The 18,225-nt window shown below is 38.7% G+C and overlaps 1 protein-coding gene across 1 annotated transcript in view; it reads right to left on the reverse strand.

Annotated features, from left to right (window-relative positions):
* Window positions 1-17,157, reverse strand: part of si:dkey-192p21.6 (uncharacterized protein LOC565246 homolog) — a 163,991-nt gene extending 146,834 nt beyond the window's left edge. The window contains exons 1-3 of the mRNA XM_055661723.1: window positions 16,992-17,157; window positions 15,342-15,433; window positions 5,871-6,010 (exon numbers count right to left, since the gene is read on the reverse strand). Of these exons, the coding sequence (XP_055517698.1) occupies window positions 5,871-6,010; window positions 15,342-15,433; window positions 16,992-17,076 (317 nt within the window). The 5' untranslated portion in view covers window positions 17,077-17,157. The remainder of the gene's footprint in view (window positions 1-5,870; window positions 6,011-15,341; window positions 15,434-16,991) is intronic.
* Between the last annotated feature and the right edge of the window lie 1,068 nt (window positions 17,158-18,225).

The raw sequence follows: 18,225 nt of genomic DNA on the forward strand, positions 1-18,225 counted from the left end.
CGTTTCAGGCTGGGACAGGTTCTGTGTCCCATCTATATCTCCCATAATTTTATATACCTTATCAGCTCTCCCCTCAACCTCTGGCTTCCAAAGTAAACAATCCAAGATTGTCCAAGCTCTTGTTGTAGCCAATGCCCCCTAATCCATGCATCATTCTAGCAAACCTCTTCTGCACCCTCTCCAAAGTCTCCACATCCTTCCAGTAGTGACCAGAACTGCAATGCAAACTGAAAATATCCCAAATGCATGAACAATGAATAGAATGAAACACTGTCCCAGTTGTACTTTCTCCATATACTGTATACTAAGTATATCTTGGGGACAAAGAATTCCACATTCACACACTCCCAGTCAGAATAACACTCAGAGGAACCACCAGTTCACAGTGATGCCACAGCTCATATCACAAGAACTAGAATGAGGGGAAAAAACGAATGAGGGCAAAGGTTTAAGATGAAAGTGGAAACATATACTAGGAAATGTTTACTGGAGCTACTGGAGGAAGTGTTTGAAGTAGCACAATAACCAATTCAAAGGCATTTGGACAGGTGCATGGATACTGAAGGTTTGGAGCAAAACAGGTCAATGTGGGCAAATAAGACTAACTAAAGGGCCTGTCCCACTTTCACGACCTAATTCACGACCTCTGCCAAGTTTGCCCTTGACTCATACTCGCAGCATGGTCGTCACGAGATCGTAGGTAGGTCGTAGCAGGCCATGATGCTAGTCCTAGATACTCGTGGCATCAAGTAGGTTGGGAGGTTTTTCTAACCTGATGAAAAATGTCCACGAGTACAAAAGGTCGTGAATTAGGTCGTGAAAGTGGGACAGGCCCTTTAGATGGGCATCTTAATTGACATAGATGAGTTGGGCTGATGGGCCTGTTTCCATTCTGCATGATTCTAGCACTCCTTTTCTTAATCAACTCTCACTCTTGGAAGCAACTGACCCCTACTGGAAGCATCAGAATGAAGGAGTTTCTTACACGCTGGTACTTCAATTAACAGTTCAGACATACTCTTGTGCCTTGAATTAAAATGGGAGTGGCAATTAGGCTCCCTGTTGAATCAACTGATTGAGAGCAAAACTTGTAAACACAGTGGCTTCTATCATTTTAATTATAAAGTTAGGATAAATGTTGGATTGTCCAGCTTCATCGCTAATGTAGAAAGAATGAACTGTAAGAACAGTATGTAGCACCAATGAATGGCAGGGGAAAAAGGTTAAGTGTCCTTTTCTGCCAAGTGTTTGGTCTCTAATGTGTTTCTGAAGGAAATGGTGAACAGGAGCGGGCTCTTCTGAATGAAATGATTGTTATGTAACTGGCAGGGAGAAGCATCATGCTTTGCAGACCAGAAACACTGTGGAGCTTGTAAAATTACTCTTCACACAAATTAGGAGCCATGCTAACCGCAGGACAACATGTATTTTATAGGGGATCAGGCATACCCCATCAGTATGATATCCGTCCTGAATCAACAGCATTTCTGAAAATTCAAGCTAATTTTAAGACAAAACTCAAACTGCGATCAATCGGCTTACTTCACTATCATTATCACCACAGTGTGACTTAGCAACAAGATGACTGGGTGAGTTGCTTTCTATGGGAGTAATAAATGTTATTGTTTTTTTTACAATCAATATTATTGAGCATGACTGTTCTCATTACACCAGAGAATTGTTTTGAACAGACAGCATTCCCCCAGGACCTAGTACATTCCCTCTTTAATCTCACCCTTCCCTCTATCGATCTATTAGAGCATATTATATTTGCCTTTTTATATTAGTCTATGTTCCTTTGAGCAAAGAATAGGATGAGCATTAACTTAGAACAGTCCTAGTGACCTTGAATTTATTCTTTGTGAATATCTATATATTACTAAAAGTCTGATCTTGACCGCTTTTGGCCCACTGTGCTGCGATTTCCAAGAGAACGCCGCCACCTACGGCTGTCATTTTTGGCCACTTCGCTCAGAGCCCACGTCTGCCTTCCTGGACCAGAAGATTTTTCCCATCGATGAAAAATCAGAGAGATATTAATGTTTTTATATTACTAAAAGTCTGATCTTGACCGCTTTTGGCCCACTGTGCTACGATTTCCGAGAGAACGCTGCTACCTACGGCTGTCATTTTTGGCCACCTCGCTCAGAGCCCACGTCTGCCTTCCTGGACGAGAGGATTTTTCCCATCGATGAAAAATCAGAGAGATATTAATGGGGTTTTTTCATCACCATTCTCTCTGCTGCCCCTGCTGGAGGGAGGGGAAGGAAATATAAAACTAGGAAGTGGTGTGCCTCACTCAGTCTCTGCAAGATGGAGGTCACGTCTATCTGAGCTCTGAATAACACTGCACACATGTCTACTCAACTGTGAGTGCCCTTAATGTGGTTTGAAAATGAAAATATGGTTGGTTTGAAGTAAAAAGGCACTGCATGCAAATGGTTGTTTGGGGGGTTTGGGTTGAAGTAAAAATATCTCCCCCCCCCTTCCCCTCTGCCCCTTCTCTCTCTGCCCTCACTCTCTACCCCTACCCCCCCCCCCCCCCCTCTCTAGATGTGACTGCATGTTGGGGGCTATGCGTCAGTAGATAGGGTGGATATGGGGTAAAAGGAGAAAATTAATAAAATTAATATAATATCAAGGGGGGTAATTAGCGTGAGTGCAGGGGGGGGATGGTTAATGTGTGTGACGCTGCATGCTGTCTTCCCCACACAACCGCACGTTGGGGGAACAGACCCAATGCGTCTGCACTTGGTCTAGTTATTGTATAAATGCTTGAAGCGTTTTCAGCAGTTCCCATCCCCAATATTTTAAAAGGGTGTTCAATGGATTAATATCTCCATCACTGCAACCGTCAGAGAATGGTCATGTTCTTCAATTTTTTTGTTATTTTACGTTAAAAAAAATAAAAACTTTGAACTTTGACTAGTCTCCTTGCAATGTCATTTGTATATATTTATGTATTTATCAACCAATTTAGCAGACCATATTTTACTTCTGATGTCATATTAGTTAATATTCTTTCATGATTTAAAATAATGGTCAGTTCATATTTGAGAAAAAAGACACCTTTCTATAACACATTTCCAGTCAGTACAAGTACTTACTTTTGTAACGTGGGAAACTCAGCAGCCAGTTTAAACATAATAAACTTCCTCAAACAGATTATCCTTTTAGAGAAAAATCTGCTCCATCAATCCTTAAAATCCAGTGACAATGTCCCAGGTTAACATTTCATATAAAACATTCCCTCAGTATTGCGCTGTTAGAGCATCATTAAAAAGGTAAGTGATTGCACACAGATGTGTTCTGTATAGATATTTTGCAAACATTTATTTTCAGCGTTATTATTTGAAACCAAGCAGAATAATTTAGAAATTAAGTTATTAAAACAGGGATATTGACTTCTATCTTCTATCAAGACAACTGAAAGCTTTTGTTTTTGTTAATTTAGATGATTAATAATAGATTAAAACCCACCACCATGTACTAAAGAGGACTTAAAAGAACTGTATCTGGTAAATTACTTAAGAAAAGAAGCATCAAAGGGTTTTGTTCCAGGTTCATTTACAATCATTCATGCTCAAATTTCCAATTGAATTACAAATCAATGCAGAGTTCCTCTTCCACAACACAACCCCACCCATTATAATACCTAGAAGTAGGACAACCAACATCAATAAAAACAATTTACTATTTTCTGAAGGTAGACAAAAATGCTGGAGTAACTCAGCGGGTGCGGCAGCATCTATAGAGCGAAGGAAATAGGCAACGTTTCGGCCCGAAACGTTGCCTATTTCCTTCGCTCCATAGATGCTGCCGCACCTGCTGAGTTTCTCCAGCATTTATGTCTACCTTCGATTTTTCAGCATCTGCAGTTCCTTCTTACTATTTTATGAATTGGGAGGAAAGAGTACATAGTGGGGGGGGGGGGGGGGGGGGGGGCTTTTTAGATTTATGAATAATAAGATGAAGAACCCCTTTAGATAGAAATTATTCACTTTACCACTTTGAATCAATTTGGATTTCCAAAGTAATGGAATGGAAATACTCATTTGGATTTCAAATCAAGTTCACAAGTGAGAAAGTCGCCCAATATAATTGTTAAGTATTTCACACATGCTACTTTCAACAATCATGTTTGACTTAAGGGTTAAAAAGAAAAAGGTTACCACCTAGAAATTCAATTGTCTGGTACTTTTTCCAGTTCTAAGCAAATGAAAATCATTTGTTCCCAGAGTAAAACACAAGTACTACCATTTCTGCATTATATCACAACTTCTGGAAATTCCACTGCACAATTTTGGTCACAAATTGCACTGCTCCAATGCTGGACTTCTACATTAACATTTATCATCTAGGTAGAGAGGCATCATTTCCTGCACAATGCTTCTTCAAAGTGTTGCCCGGAATAATTAGTCATGCTGTTTTAAGTCGGATCCGGAATTGAGAGCTCACAAAAGAACTGTGTTGCTTTACAAAAGAAAAATGGTGGAAGATCTCAGTGGGCCAGGCAGCATCTGTGAAGAGTTTGACGAGTTGGGGCAGGCCAGGACCTTTCTTCACTGCCCCTGCAATCATTGTCAATCCCAGGCTGGGAACCCAATTAAGTTACAATAAAACCAGAAAATGCTGAAATGCCAGGTGTTTTTTGTGGGTGTGGGTGTGGGTGGAAACCGAAGCTCTCTGAGAATATCCACGCGATCAGGGAAAGAACAAACTGTATAAACTCAGTACAGACAGCAACTGTAGTCGGGATCGAACCAGGGTCTCTGGCGCTGTCAGTGCTGTAAGGCAGCAAATCTACCGCTGCATCACCCTGCCGCCCATTTAGTATTTAGTATCTTATTTTCATAACTCTTATCAACTTTACAAATGCATTTTGATCAAGTGATCGTACTGAGAGAGTGGAATGAAGTAAGTGAACAATATTAAAAAGTTGGGAATAATGGTTCAGTGCTACATAATGTGTAATGAACATGAACCCCTGCTCCACTAAGATCAGCACTGGCCTTTCACCTCTGGTCAAGGTGTTTAATCTTAACCTTGCTGGTGAAATACTGATCATTTTGCAGTTTTGTGCAAGAGGTTTCCATTATAAACTAGTGCAAATCCGTTGCTCGTAATTGCCACAGTTAAGAAAATGAACAGTTGCACCCTTAGGAGTCATTAGGAAGCTGTGGTGTGAATTAGAAGCGTCTCACATGCAATATTGATGCTTGATTGACACTGAGGTTAAATCTGCATTATTAAGATTTAATAAAGGGAGCTTTACCGTGCAAATAACCTGAGCTGAAAGTAACGTAGTTTCAGACTATTTCCCTGCAATAGAAATGCAAATAACCATGAATGCTGGAATTCTGAAACTGTTATAAAATGTTAGACAGCAAGTCTTGTCGCAGCAGATTTCCAACGAGAAAAGTTGAAAATGGAAAGTTTAACTGCACAAATTCGGCTTGGTTCAATTTCCCAGCAGAGGCAATCTATTCGTATCAGCTGGACTACAGTTGATCATTACAGTACTGCAGACACCTTCACACACTACAATGCTCTCAGGTTCTCAACTACACAAGTCACCTATTATCCATCTTCTACCAAACATTTTCTGGTACAGCCTCATGTTATTTTGACTCAGCTGTTTATCAGTTGATTTATTATTCCAGGGTTTTTTTTAATTAGTTGAAACGACTTTGAAGAAATTATGAAAGATGATCATAAAGTCAAACAGGAATTCATTTTATAGGAAGACACAAGCAGCAAAATCATGGGAAAGTGGGAATGGCTGGAAGAAGTTGGATAAGAATGGACTTCATGGATGTTTCACACATTACAAATAATAGCCACATTTCAAAAGGTAACTTTCTTCTTACCTGCAAATGACAGAATGGTTATGGTCATCTCCAATAACAATCTGGAATGTCAGGGGAAACAGCACGCTCACAACAGCACTGGAATTGGTCGGGCTATCTCCTTGCTGTGTACCTGCATGCAGGAGAACCTGATAAAGACACTAAAAGAGAAGAATATTCTTAGTGCTCAAGAGTCCACAATGATCAACAGAATGACTTCAGCCTCTTGTTCTCATTGACAGCAAGATGTCGTCAAACATTTCTCTCCTCCACTGCCTGCTCTCTCAGTGTTGTTGCGTGCTACAAGAATGGTTTAATGACTTAAGTCTGGCCAAGAAGAACTTACTTCCTCCTCTTTTATCTGAAAACCAATGTTCCAATATTCGACAATAATTCCACAAATATTCCAATCATTTCGCACAAAATTCTAGGTGTGGACTCGCTAACAGATGACATCCCAACTATTGTTCTCAATAACTGAAGAAGGGTTTTGGCCCAAAACGTTGCCTATTTCCTTCGCTCCATAGATGCTGCTGCACCCGCTGAGTTTCTCCAGCTTTTTTTTGTGTACCTTCGATTTTCCAGCATCTGCAGTTCCTTCTTAAACACCATAAGCCTTTCTCACCAATTGGCAACAGTGTCTCAAAGCTGGGAGATTGTTAGTTTACAAAGATCTTACCTGCTGTGTTACATTGTAACAACTGGAATAACTTGCAGCAGCAGATTGATACAGTACACAACAAGCATTTTCAGGTTATTGCACACTGGCAAATCCCCAACATCCCTGTTCTGCAAACCACCCATTGACAGGTACCAATGATAATTTCACAAACGGAGCAACCTGCGCTGTTTCTTTAATGCTAAAACGAGATGGGACATTTTCCATATCTTTGGTCAATCTAGACTTCCTATCCAGTGGAAGATAAAATAATCATCGTAGATTACAATGGATGGAAATTAGCCTTGACTAAAATAATCAAAGAAGATTATGACTGGCATTTTGCAACTTGAGCAGTTACAATTTAACGTTATTTTTTATTTTGACTCAGCGTAGAAGTCAGATACAAGAAAAGACCACACAAGCGACTGAAGATTATCCCTCTGGTATGCCAAGTCACCCATGAAGAGCCACCCCATTAATGCCTATGATTACGTATCCCTTCAATACCAAACCTTTGCAACAAAGTTGACTTGATTACCACATAATATCATCCAATAATAGTTTAAACTCCAATATTTTTGCTTTCATTGGTTCAGCAGATAATTTTAACATTTATCATACTGAGCAAAGCATCAAATAACATATCTGTTTTAAATTAACTTTTAATTCACTTCCACTTATTTCTCCTGGCCCTACTTCCGTGATTTAATAATATTCAGCACTTACATTGCCTATCTAGAAAATGTTTTATATACTTTCATGAGGGCCCCACTTAACCCAAACTGCAAAGCTTTTGTTCTGTTACACTTTCCTTATCTCATCTTCTTTATACTTTCCATCACCTTGTTGCTCATCTCTGCACCGTTTCAGTTCTATTGCTTTTGTGACACTGCAGCCAAAACAAAATATAGTAATAGCCAAGAGTTCAGAAACAGACAATAATCCCTTCTACATGCAGCAATGGGAAGCATTAAGCCATTTCTGGTTTATTTCCTGAAATCGGACTGCCAGAACCAAATTAACACAAGATCTGTGTATTTCAAATCTACATACAGTCCCACTGAATATGCATAAAAGGGAACAACACAATGATTTAAAATTAATGGAATCAGAAGGATTTGGTTCATTTCCCCTTCCAGTTCTACTGAATTTTGAAGCCTGATTATTAGCTTGACAACTCAATCCCTCCAGTGATCAGGATCGCAACACAGTCTTGGACAATAATGAAGAAGTAAAATAAACTTAAAATCTGAAATAAATATTCAGCAGGGCAGCCATCAACAATGGAGAGAGAAACAGATTGAACAATTCAAAGTGATGACTCAAGGTTCCAGGGTCTGCAGTTTCTTGTGTATTTATTTATATTTTATTGTAATTGCTTGAATGTCAGCCACCCAACTGAATTTGTGTTGAAATTAATTTCTTCAATTAACTGTCAATGCATTGAGCATTAATAAATTTGTGTTTAATTTCCTTTGTCTTGTATTTTAGATGTGCGAATCCGTTTGAGCTAAAGCTTCATGAAAATAGGGGGCCATTTCATTACAGTGTCAAGTGAATCTCCATATACACCAAAGTAACAGAATCATTTACCTCTAATTTATGACATGCACCAGAATTAGTTGAATTATTTTGACATTTGTTCAGTACAGAAGTGTAACTGCAAAGGGTTAAATCAACAGCTTATTTTTCCAGATGCACACTTTGTAACAGATTAATGGTCCTCGATTCCTAGCTTCTCAAATGCTGATCTGTTTAATCGCTCATCCTATAGATCACTGTGGCACTCCCATTATTCAGTAACTACTGGAGTCTTGCCAATGTAAATGTAATTCTGAATTCCTTTAAGCTGTCCTAAACCATTGACATTAGTGAATAGATGAATGGATTTTGGCATAGCTAACCTGCCAAGAATTCTTACACTTGAATTATAACTTACGTAAAGATAAAACTGTTAAAGGTGTAAAATTTACATTTTGGCAACAACACATGCTGATAAAATAATCCGTGTGCCTTACTTATAAAAAAAATACAATGTGTATGACTTGTATAATCGATGATAAATATTACACAATACAAAGGAATGTTTTGTAACTGTGACCAGGAATTTTGCACACTGAATGATAAGTGATGTGGCTCAGGTACATTGTTCATCGTGGAGTGATTAAGAGGTTATTTAGTCCAAATGAATTCTTTACTCTCAGGAGCGATTGGGGACATTCTACATTGTGCTTCTCAAAAATAGGAGTGAATGGGATGATTTTATGTAATGGAACAGAAGGAGGTTAAGCAACATTTTTTTTAAGTGTTTGTTGAGGTACTATTCAAAGGATTGTTACATAAAATAATGGCCAATAGCTTGCATAATGGTTTGGCAAAGAACAAAAAGCCGAGAATAGGAACAAAATGGACACTTTTGGTTTGGCAGATTATGACTAGTTGGGTCAGTTTGGTATTCCTGATTTAAAATTCAGTTTCAAAAATAACTTGAAGGCACAGAAGGTATATACAGTAATTGCTAAGTTGCCTGATGACACAAAGTGGGAAAGTAACATGTGAAGAGGTCATAAGGAGGCTATAGTGAACTAAAATATAGCAAATAAGAGTATGATTTTACAAATGTGAAATTAATCATTTTCATATGGTCATAAGATCATAAGTGATAGGAGCAGAATTAGGCCATTCTGTCCATCAAGTGTGCACCACCATTCAATCATCTATCTCTCCCTCCTAACCCCATTCTCCTGCCATCTGCCCATAACCACTGACACCTGTACTAATCAAGAATCTATCTATCTCTGCCTTAAAAATATTCATTGACGGCCTCCACAGCCTTTTGTGGCAAATAATTCCACAGATTCACCACCTTCTGACAAAATAAATTGCTCCTCATCTCCTTCCTTCAGGAATGTCCTTTAATTCTGAGGCAATTACCTAGATTCTGCCACTCGTGGAAACATCCTCTCCACATCCACGTTTGCCAAGCATTTTGACAGTTAATATAAAAGAGCATATTATCTATATGGTGAGAGACTGCAGCATTCTGAGATGCATAGGGATCTTGGTGTCCTGGTGCATGATTCATTAATGGTTAGTATATATGTACAGCATGTAATTATGAAAACTAACATAATGTCGTTATTTATTGCAAAGTAATGGATTACAGAAATAGAGAGATTATGCTTCAGTTTTATAGAGTGTGGTGAGACCACAACTAGGGTACTGTGTTTAGTGAGGAAGGATGTTTATACGTTGGAAGCCGTTCAAACAAGGCTTACTAAAACTAAACAAATATATGGAATGAGCAGGTTGTCTTACATTTCTAATTCATATGTTTATATGTATATCAAGGGCTTGGAGGAAAAGTGAGGAGGATGCAAAGTGATTACAAAAAGATTTGGTCAGGTTAAGTATGTGTCCTAGAAACTGGCAAATGGTGTATAGAGGAAAAATGTGAAGTTATGTGCTTTGATATGAATAAAAGAAAAACAAAATATGTATTAAACCTAATAAACGTTGGCCAACAAATAATCCCCAGTATTCTGGCTCATGTGATATGAAAAGTAAATATGCAGGTACGGTAAGCAATTAGGAATACAGGTCTGTGAATCTTTGTCAGAGCTGTGAAAGAGAAGGTTACAGCTTTGCAGGGAACCAGTGTTGAGAATAATCATGAGGCTGTTTTGCTGCCTCTCTTTACTGATTTGGCCAAAAAGACTGGGATCCTGTTGCAGAATAGGTCCTGAGTCCTTGGTCTCGGAGTTTGGAGATTGCATTAGTGTAGGGCCGGAAGATGGCTTCTGCAATGCACTATTATGGCAGTAGGTGGACCACAGTGGATCAAGGCTGGAGTTAATATGAATTTGACTTGCCTCCTGAAGTACTTCACGATGGTGTATGTCATTAAGACACTCTACCTTATTTTTCTTTGGCACCAGTATGATAATCATTAGCTTAAGCACATGGGAACTACAGGTTATAATAAGGAGGCTAAAAATGTCTGTGAATACTTCTGCTAGCTCGTCCGTGCAGGTTCTGAGGACACTCTGAAAGTTGCTTCATCAATCAAAAGAATTTGACACACAGCCAAATAACAAGACAAGAATAACAACAAGATGTGATAAAATCCTCGGTCAAAGAGATAAGTTTGAAGGAGATGGAAAAAGTTCGGACCAAGAGTTTTAGGAAGTAAAAGTCCAGAGGCCAAGACATGTAATATTTTTCATGTCTGTTTCAATTCTCACCAGAATATTTTTATACAACATGTTTTTAATTAATTTTTCATCATTTAATGTAATAAAACATTTTTTTCCTGTCATGAAGTTCTCTTATTACCACGTGGAAACATTAAAGTGCTGAAAGGGTTTGTTCCCCCCAGATATCAACCAACCATTTTGTTATTTTTAAGATGAAGCAATGCACGAAAAAATAGAGCAAAACTATCTGAAAGAAAGACAATGAAATAGGGGGATAAACTGCAAATCATAGTTCAAAAAGATGCTGTAGTACTCCCAGCTCACCAATTTTCACCCAGCTCACCAATTTGGGAAATGAGAGGGGTGGGTGGAGCAGTAAATAGTCCATTAAATCTGGACATTGAGTCGTAAAATCAAAAGAAATCTGAAAACACTCAGCAAATTAGAGAACAGGACATTCAGAACTGTCTTTGAACTGGTTAGTACCACAAAGAAATGTTCCCAGCATTTTAGACTTGTATAACACAGAAACTGGCATATTTGTTCCACCAAGTTGATGCCAACCTTTTGCCATCTACACTAATCCCATTGGACTGCATTGGGTCCATTTCTTTCTCTGTATGCCTTGCCTATTTAAGTGCTTTCTAAAAATGTCTCTTATATATCGTGATTGGATCTGACTGAACCATCTCCTTTGGCAAAGAGTTCCAGATACTGATCTTTGAATAACATTCAAGGAAGAATTGAATGGATAGTTTGTGATTTTGGAACCAGGTAATTGCATTACAGAATCTTATCCACCATGCACTTTAGTCAATTAAAGCGAAAATGGATACATTGAAATCTGATGTTCAGCGCCAGAAAAAAAACAAAGGAATGCTGTGCTTTTTTCCCCCAAGGAAGGGAATAATTCTTTGGTTCAGAATTTCACATTGTGTACAGTATCCAGAGACCAATGCTAATGCTCCCCACTGTACAAACAACGATAACAAATCAGTTGAACTAATCATTAACTATAAACTATCTGACAGCAAAAAGTGTGTTTTTCAACGGGCAGATTGGTTCTCATGAACTGTTTGTCTTCTCAAAGTACATTTTATTTCAGCTTAGTCATAATTTCAGTAACTGACAATTTATCCCATGAAATGTTGCAAGTCTTGATTTATTTTACCCTGAAGTAAATCAAAGCACATCATAAATTCACATACTTTGTTTTATGCGAACAAAAGGTTCCTTTTTCTCAGTATACTCTCAAACTGAAGGAAAGGGCATAGCCAGATGTGATGCTCCTTGGTGATGCTTCTGTTGAAATTATTTCTTTACTTCATGGATTCTTGGACCAGCTAATGTTTACATTAGAGTATGACCAATGATTGTGAAAGAATTGGATAAATAGTTGAGACAGATGTTAAAAGCAATGCAAAGTGGGTCTGAGATAAGTTTTGAACGCTTCAGTTTAGTTTAGTGTCACGTGTACTGAGGTACAGTGAAAAGCTTTTGTTGTGTGCTAACCAGTCAGCAGAAAGTCAAAACAAAATTACAATCATGCCATTTACAGTGTATAAATACATGATAATGAAATAACATTTAGTGCAAGGGAAAGCCAGCAAAGTCCGATCAAGGATAGTACGAGGGTCACCAATGAATTAGATAGCAGTTCAACATTGCTCTCTGGTTGTGGTAGGATGAGGAACTGTGGAGAGCTGAAAGGTTCCTGTGTATGTGTACAATTGTAGTGGAATAGATTCTAATTAAAAATACATAAAATAAGACAGCTGCGAGATATTCCATTGGCAAAAGACAAGGAAAATGTAGGTATGACAATAAGCAGAATGCTGAAGGAAAGATATTAGACTTCCATTTATTTGGCACTTCTTCACATAACCTATTGAGGTATTTCAGCTACAATATTTTAAATGCTGTTTGATTTTGCAGAACAGCTAACAAAATATGCCAAAGAAGATCAAGGAAACAGAAATGTAATATGTCAGTTAGTATATGATATTGATTGAGGGAGAAATGTTGCCCCAAATAGTCATAGAAAATTCATTTTCTTTTACAGAAGTATGAGATGGTTAACACAAAATGCTGGAGTAACTCAGCGGGTGAGGCAGCATCTCTGGAGAGAAGGAATGGGCGATGTTTCGGGTTAAGACGTCGCCCATTCCTTCTCTCCAGAGATGCTGCCTCACCCACTGAGTTACTCCAACATTTTGTGTCTACCTTCGATTTCAAGTTCAAGTGAGTTTATTGTCATTTAAACCAGCATCTGCAATTCTTTCTTACACATATGAGATGGTTAACATCCATCTGAACCTTTTAGGATTTCAGTAAAGCTCTCATCTAACAGATAACATCTTTAACAATACACCACTCCTTCAATTCTGCATAAGCCTTTGCAATCATATTCTGGAATGGGTCGTGAATGTTCAGGTCCTTAACTCAAATATGAGAATAGACTCCACAAGCCAAAACAAGCTTGCAAATGTAGAAGCACCTGTGGCATTTGTTTTTGTCTTATGTACGTGTTTCCACACGTGGATCATTCAAAACAGTTTGAGAAACATATTCTGAACAAATGCACAACTATGATCAGAATAGCCAGCTTTTGCCACCACCTGGTGGCTAACATGAAGAATTTATCAGTAACATTCTTCCTATTCTTAATATTTATCCCCAGCAAGAAAAGACAGATAAAAACGTACATGTGCATTTCTCGCCCTTTAGATTCCACGTAATGATGATAGTTGATAAATCAGCTGATTCTATGTTAGCAATAAATCAAACCAACAGAAGCAACATATGAAGATCACATTCTGTTTCAGGAGAAGTAATTTACAACAAAAATATATCCAAAGATATGCAGTTACGTATTATTCCCTATCTCTGCTTGAATTACCACATCTGATGTTTTATTTTTACATTATAATATTGACCACATTTGCTTTCTAAACTTAGTAAACTTACCTGTGCTGATTTATTTTTTTGCCCTTCCAACATTAAGGATGAGTGTGTTTCGATTAATTGAAAGATACATCATGGAAATAGCCCCCTGACCCTCCACTGATAACTTTTCACAGGATAACATATCAGTGCTATGTAATCCACCTTTCACATCCACTCCTTACACACTTGGGGCAGTTTACAGAGGCCAATTAACCCACAAACCCTCTCACCTTGGTAATGTGGGAGGAAACTGGAGCATCCAGAGGAAACCCATGCGGTCACAAGAACATGTGCAAACTCCACACAGACAGCACCCGAGGTCAGGATTGAACCCAGGTCTCTGTTGCAGTGAGACAGCAGCTCCACCAGCTGTGCCACTAGGTTGCCAATGTTCTTGAAGCCTATTCCCATTATTTGTTTGCCTGTACAACCCCAAAGACAAAGAGGGAATTTTAAAAGATGTTGAAGACCTTGAAACTCAAAATAAAATGTTAACATATTCCAAGAATGGTAACAAAAAGGAAATCATAGGAAAGTTGACAATGGTCAGAAATTATCATTTTTTAAATCAAGGACTTTAAATTGTCCTGGGAGAAATCCCAGTGATAGGCATTCATATTAAAAAACTACTGGAACTCAGCAGTCCAGGCAGCATCTGTGGAGGGAAATGAATAAATCATGTTTCAGGTTAGGACCCTTCTTCAGACCATTTCCGTCCACAGATGCTTTTGGAATTTACTGATATGTCTTTTTGAAATTTGGAAGAAGTCAAATTAATAAAAGTAGCTTTTTATGATGCTATTCTTTCAACATTCTTATTTTTTACACACTGAATTTCATGTTGAAACACTGTACAGTGATTCAGAAAATAAATATCTTCTTTGATGCACGATAAGTTTGCCCCGCAGACAATGAGGTGATTGCCATATGCCAGCAATATCCTGTAAACACCCCTGAGATGAATGGAGACACATGAAGCTTTTATTTCTGGGATAAATGTTGACAAGTCATGTACGTGTCCTTCAAGCCATGGGACAACTACAGCAAGGCTGACCTTTTCTTTCTAGTTTCCTGAGCCAACGAGGAGAAGCGGATCATGAGATCCACCCATGCAAAATGTTTCTGCTATAAATAGTGGCACCACTATTCCACAACTGATCATGCCTGGAGACCACACTACCATTAGCAACCAGGACTGATTTTGCACACAATATACCTATCGTGTAACTGTCATTCACTAACAACTCGACTGATACTCCCATCAAACTCGAGAGGCTCTCTCTCTGCTATAATTTTAGTTACGCTTGGAGATATTATTAGACGATTATATTTCTTTAGTTGACATGTTGCATAAATAGACTGCTACAGTTTTGAATGAATATAAAATACAGTTTCACCTTGCCTCCAATGTGCGATTACTGACACTAGTGGGCAGTCAATTTCATTGATTTAGATGTGTAAGCAAGATTGAAGTGACAGGTCACTTCCAACCTAACTTATAGACATTTCAATTATCAGTATTCATATGCAAACCACGGTAAAATGTAGAAAGAGTAGTTGGAAGAATGGAGCTAAAGTACATAAAGTAGTGCACATGGACTTCACAGACCATTATCTATGCCTTTCGCTATTGTTGTTAGAAGAGTGAATATTGTGGATAGTCAAATGTATTGACTAACATCCTCTTACCTTGTAGCAGTAATCAGACAGGTAGAGGATGCTGACATTATGCTGGCTCAGGGTGTTATGCAGAATAACCAGGGCTTGATCAATCTTCAGATCTGGAGGTAATGGGAAACAAACGAACAGCAAATTGTCACATCTCTTTTTGATAGTCGTTCTATTTCCTCCCATCCATTGCACTGCATTAAACTGGAAGATTGTCTCAGTCCTAATCGTGGATTTGTGCACTCTGACAACAAGATTCAAGTTGAAAATTAAGCATAGTCTTTTCCTCGCACAAGCCAAATTGTTTACGCTCAATTGCCTTGTAAATAACACGTCATAATGATGTACGAACCAATGACAGTATTGTACACTTTGTGTAGTGCAGATGTTTAAGTGTCATGACTTAATATCAACTCTTTCCTTAGCCCCAAAAGTCTGGCTGGATTAATTTGGCACATTTCTTAACTTTGACTCAAAAGCTCTTAACTGGCTCAGCACATTGATACAATCACAAAAATATGTTAACCATGGATCTACCTCCTCCGAAGTTTGAGGAGAATCAGAATGTCACCGAAAGTTTATCGAACGTTTACAATTGTACGGTGGAAAGAATTCTGACTGGTTTGGAAATTTGAACTTTCAGGGATGAAGGAGGTCACACTGGGTATTGCCCAGTGCATCACAGATACTGACCTTACCATCGAAGGGGTCGACAGGAAGCTCTGCTTCAAGAGAGTAGCTAATATCATCAAAGAGCCACACCATCCCAGCCACACTCTCTTCTTACCACTACCATTGGGAAGAAGGTACAGGAGCATGCGATTCATTGCATGACTGAAAACGTGCTATTGTGTTAAAGGAGCTGTCTTGTTAATGAGATGTTAACCCATGAAATGTCTGCTCTCACATATGAAGTAAAGTTCATATGATTAAGTACGGCACAGTGGAAAGTCTTGCTTGCACAGCATTCCAGGCATATAAACCTAAAGAATGTAAAGCTAAAAGAGCACGTTGTTCTAGAATAGATTATCTAGTTATTATCACACTGCTGCTTGAGGTAGCCTGCAATGTCTCTAACTTAGAGTCATACAGCACGAAAACAGAACCTTCAGCTTAATTCGTCCATGCCGACCAAGATGCCCCATTGCTACTAGTCCCTTTTGCCTGCACTACACAGCAGTCACCACAATTCATTGAGTGGAAAGTGCTCTGGGATCCTCTAAAAGAAAGGTGAAAGATACCATGCAAATGCAGCAAGCATTTGTCTTCTTTTTTAGAGTTGGAGCCAGTCTGAAGAAGGTTCGGCCCAAATCGTTGCCTATTTCCTTCGCTCCATAGATGCTGCTGCACCCACTGAGTTTCTCCAGCATTTTTGTGTACCTTCATCTTCTTTTTTAGCCTCTGCACAAAACTATACTTGATACTCAGCGATCCTTTATGTCCTAAAGTTCAACATTGTTTGCCAGCCTCATTCAACAGCAAAACCTGAATCCATGTCCACAAATAAAAAACACATAAAACATGAAAAGCATGAATCCAATCTGCATGGCAGCTATCAAGTCTTAGATTTTAAACCAGGAGATATTCAATCCAACAGGTCAGTATGATATGAATATCACAACCAAATCACTGCTTTGCAATTCACTGTCAGTCTCCATTTGTATTTCTTACCCAAAGAAACTCCCTGGCTACTCATCATTGCAACGAAAACCATGCCAACCACAGCCTTTTTCACCTCCATGTTTGACAAGTGCATAAGGATTTGAACTTTGGTCTTTGTTTTAAAAGGCAAGAGCAAAGTTCAAAATCAGATAAATGGCTGCAGAAATAATCAAAGTAATTTGCTTTATGTGAGCACAATAAATTAGATATTCATATTTCAGTTTACACCTAAAGTCCTAACGTAATCCATAGAATTTATGTAACATTTGGCTATCTCTATTTGCTACATCGCATTTTTTTTCCATTTCAGTTAAACTCTCCATTAAGTTAATGTATAATTAAGGTTTGGGTTACTGCAGTTATAAAATTTCCTGTAATAACCCTACTTTCCATTCTGTCGACACTTTCCAAAGTACTTCACAGTTAATAATGTTCAAGCATATTCTCAAAGCCCAATGGAGGTGGTGTACCATCCACACTACTTCTCAGAATCCGCAGTTTGTGACCACTCAGGATGGTTTAGGAATGTTCAGACTGGCACTATGAACTTTGCGCCCATTTGTCAGAAGTACACAGAAGCCCAAAGCAAATGGCAGAGGGAGTTCACCACTTCCCATTGACTCACCTGCCAAGCACCTCTTGTCCAGAGTCCCACGTGAGCCTCATAGTCTTCTCTGAACCCACCAAACTGAAGTGGAAGCAAGTCATTCTTGATCCTGTTGGAGAATGCTGATTTACATAAAAACACACAAAGTGCTGAAGTAACGCTTCTGGTCAAGCAACATCTCTGGTGAACGTGGAGAGGTGACATTTCGGGTCGGGACCCTTCTTCAGACGGTGATCGTATGGGTGACATCTCTAGCTGATAAAGAAGAAAACGTGCTGAATAAATAGGATGTTAATGTAACAGTTCATGGTAATGCAAGTTGTTGATGTAAAAGCACTGTATAAACACGTCATGTTTCTTGCCCTCCTGATGCTTTGATCGGTGCTTCCAGTATTTTCTGTTTGGTGTACGATCAATTTAACCACTGCCCTTGCTCACTCTAAACTAACCCCCTTTGCAGCACTCCACTCATCCTCACTTTCCACTGCACCACATTCAAAGGATCATCTTCCACAATTTCTGCCATCTCCAACAATATTCCCACAATATTCCCACATCAGACATAACTGCCCCTCCTCTTTAAACATTCCCAAATGATTGTTCTCTCTGTTTCATTCAGGGCATTTTCCATTGCTA

Source organism: Leucoraja erinacea, chromosome 34 (assembly GCF_028641065.1).
Source record: "Leucoraja erinacea ecotype New England chromosome 34, Leri_hhj_1, whole genome shotgun sequence".
NCBI lineage: Eukaryota > Metazoa > Chordata > Chondrichthyes > Rajiformes > Rajidae > Leucoraja > Leucoraja erinaceus.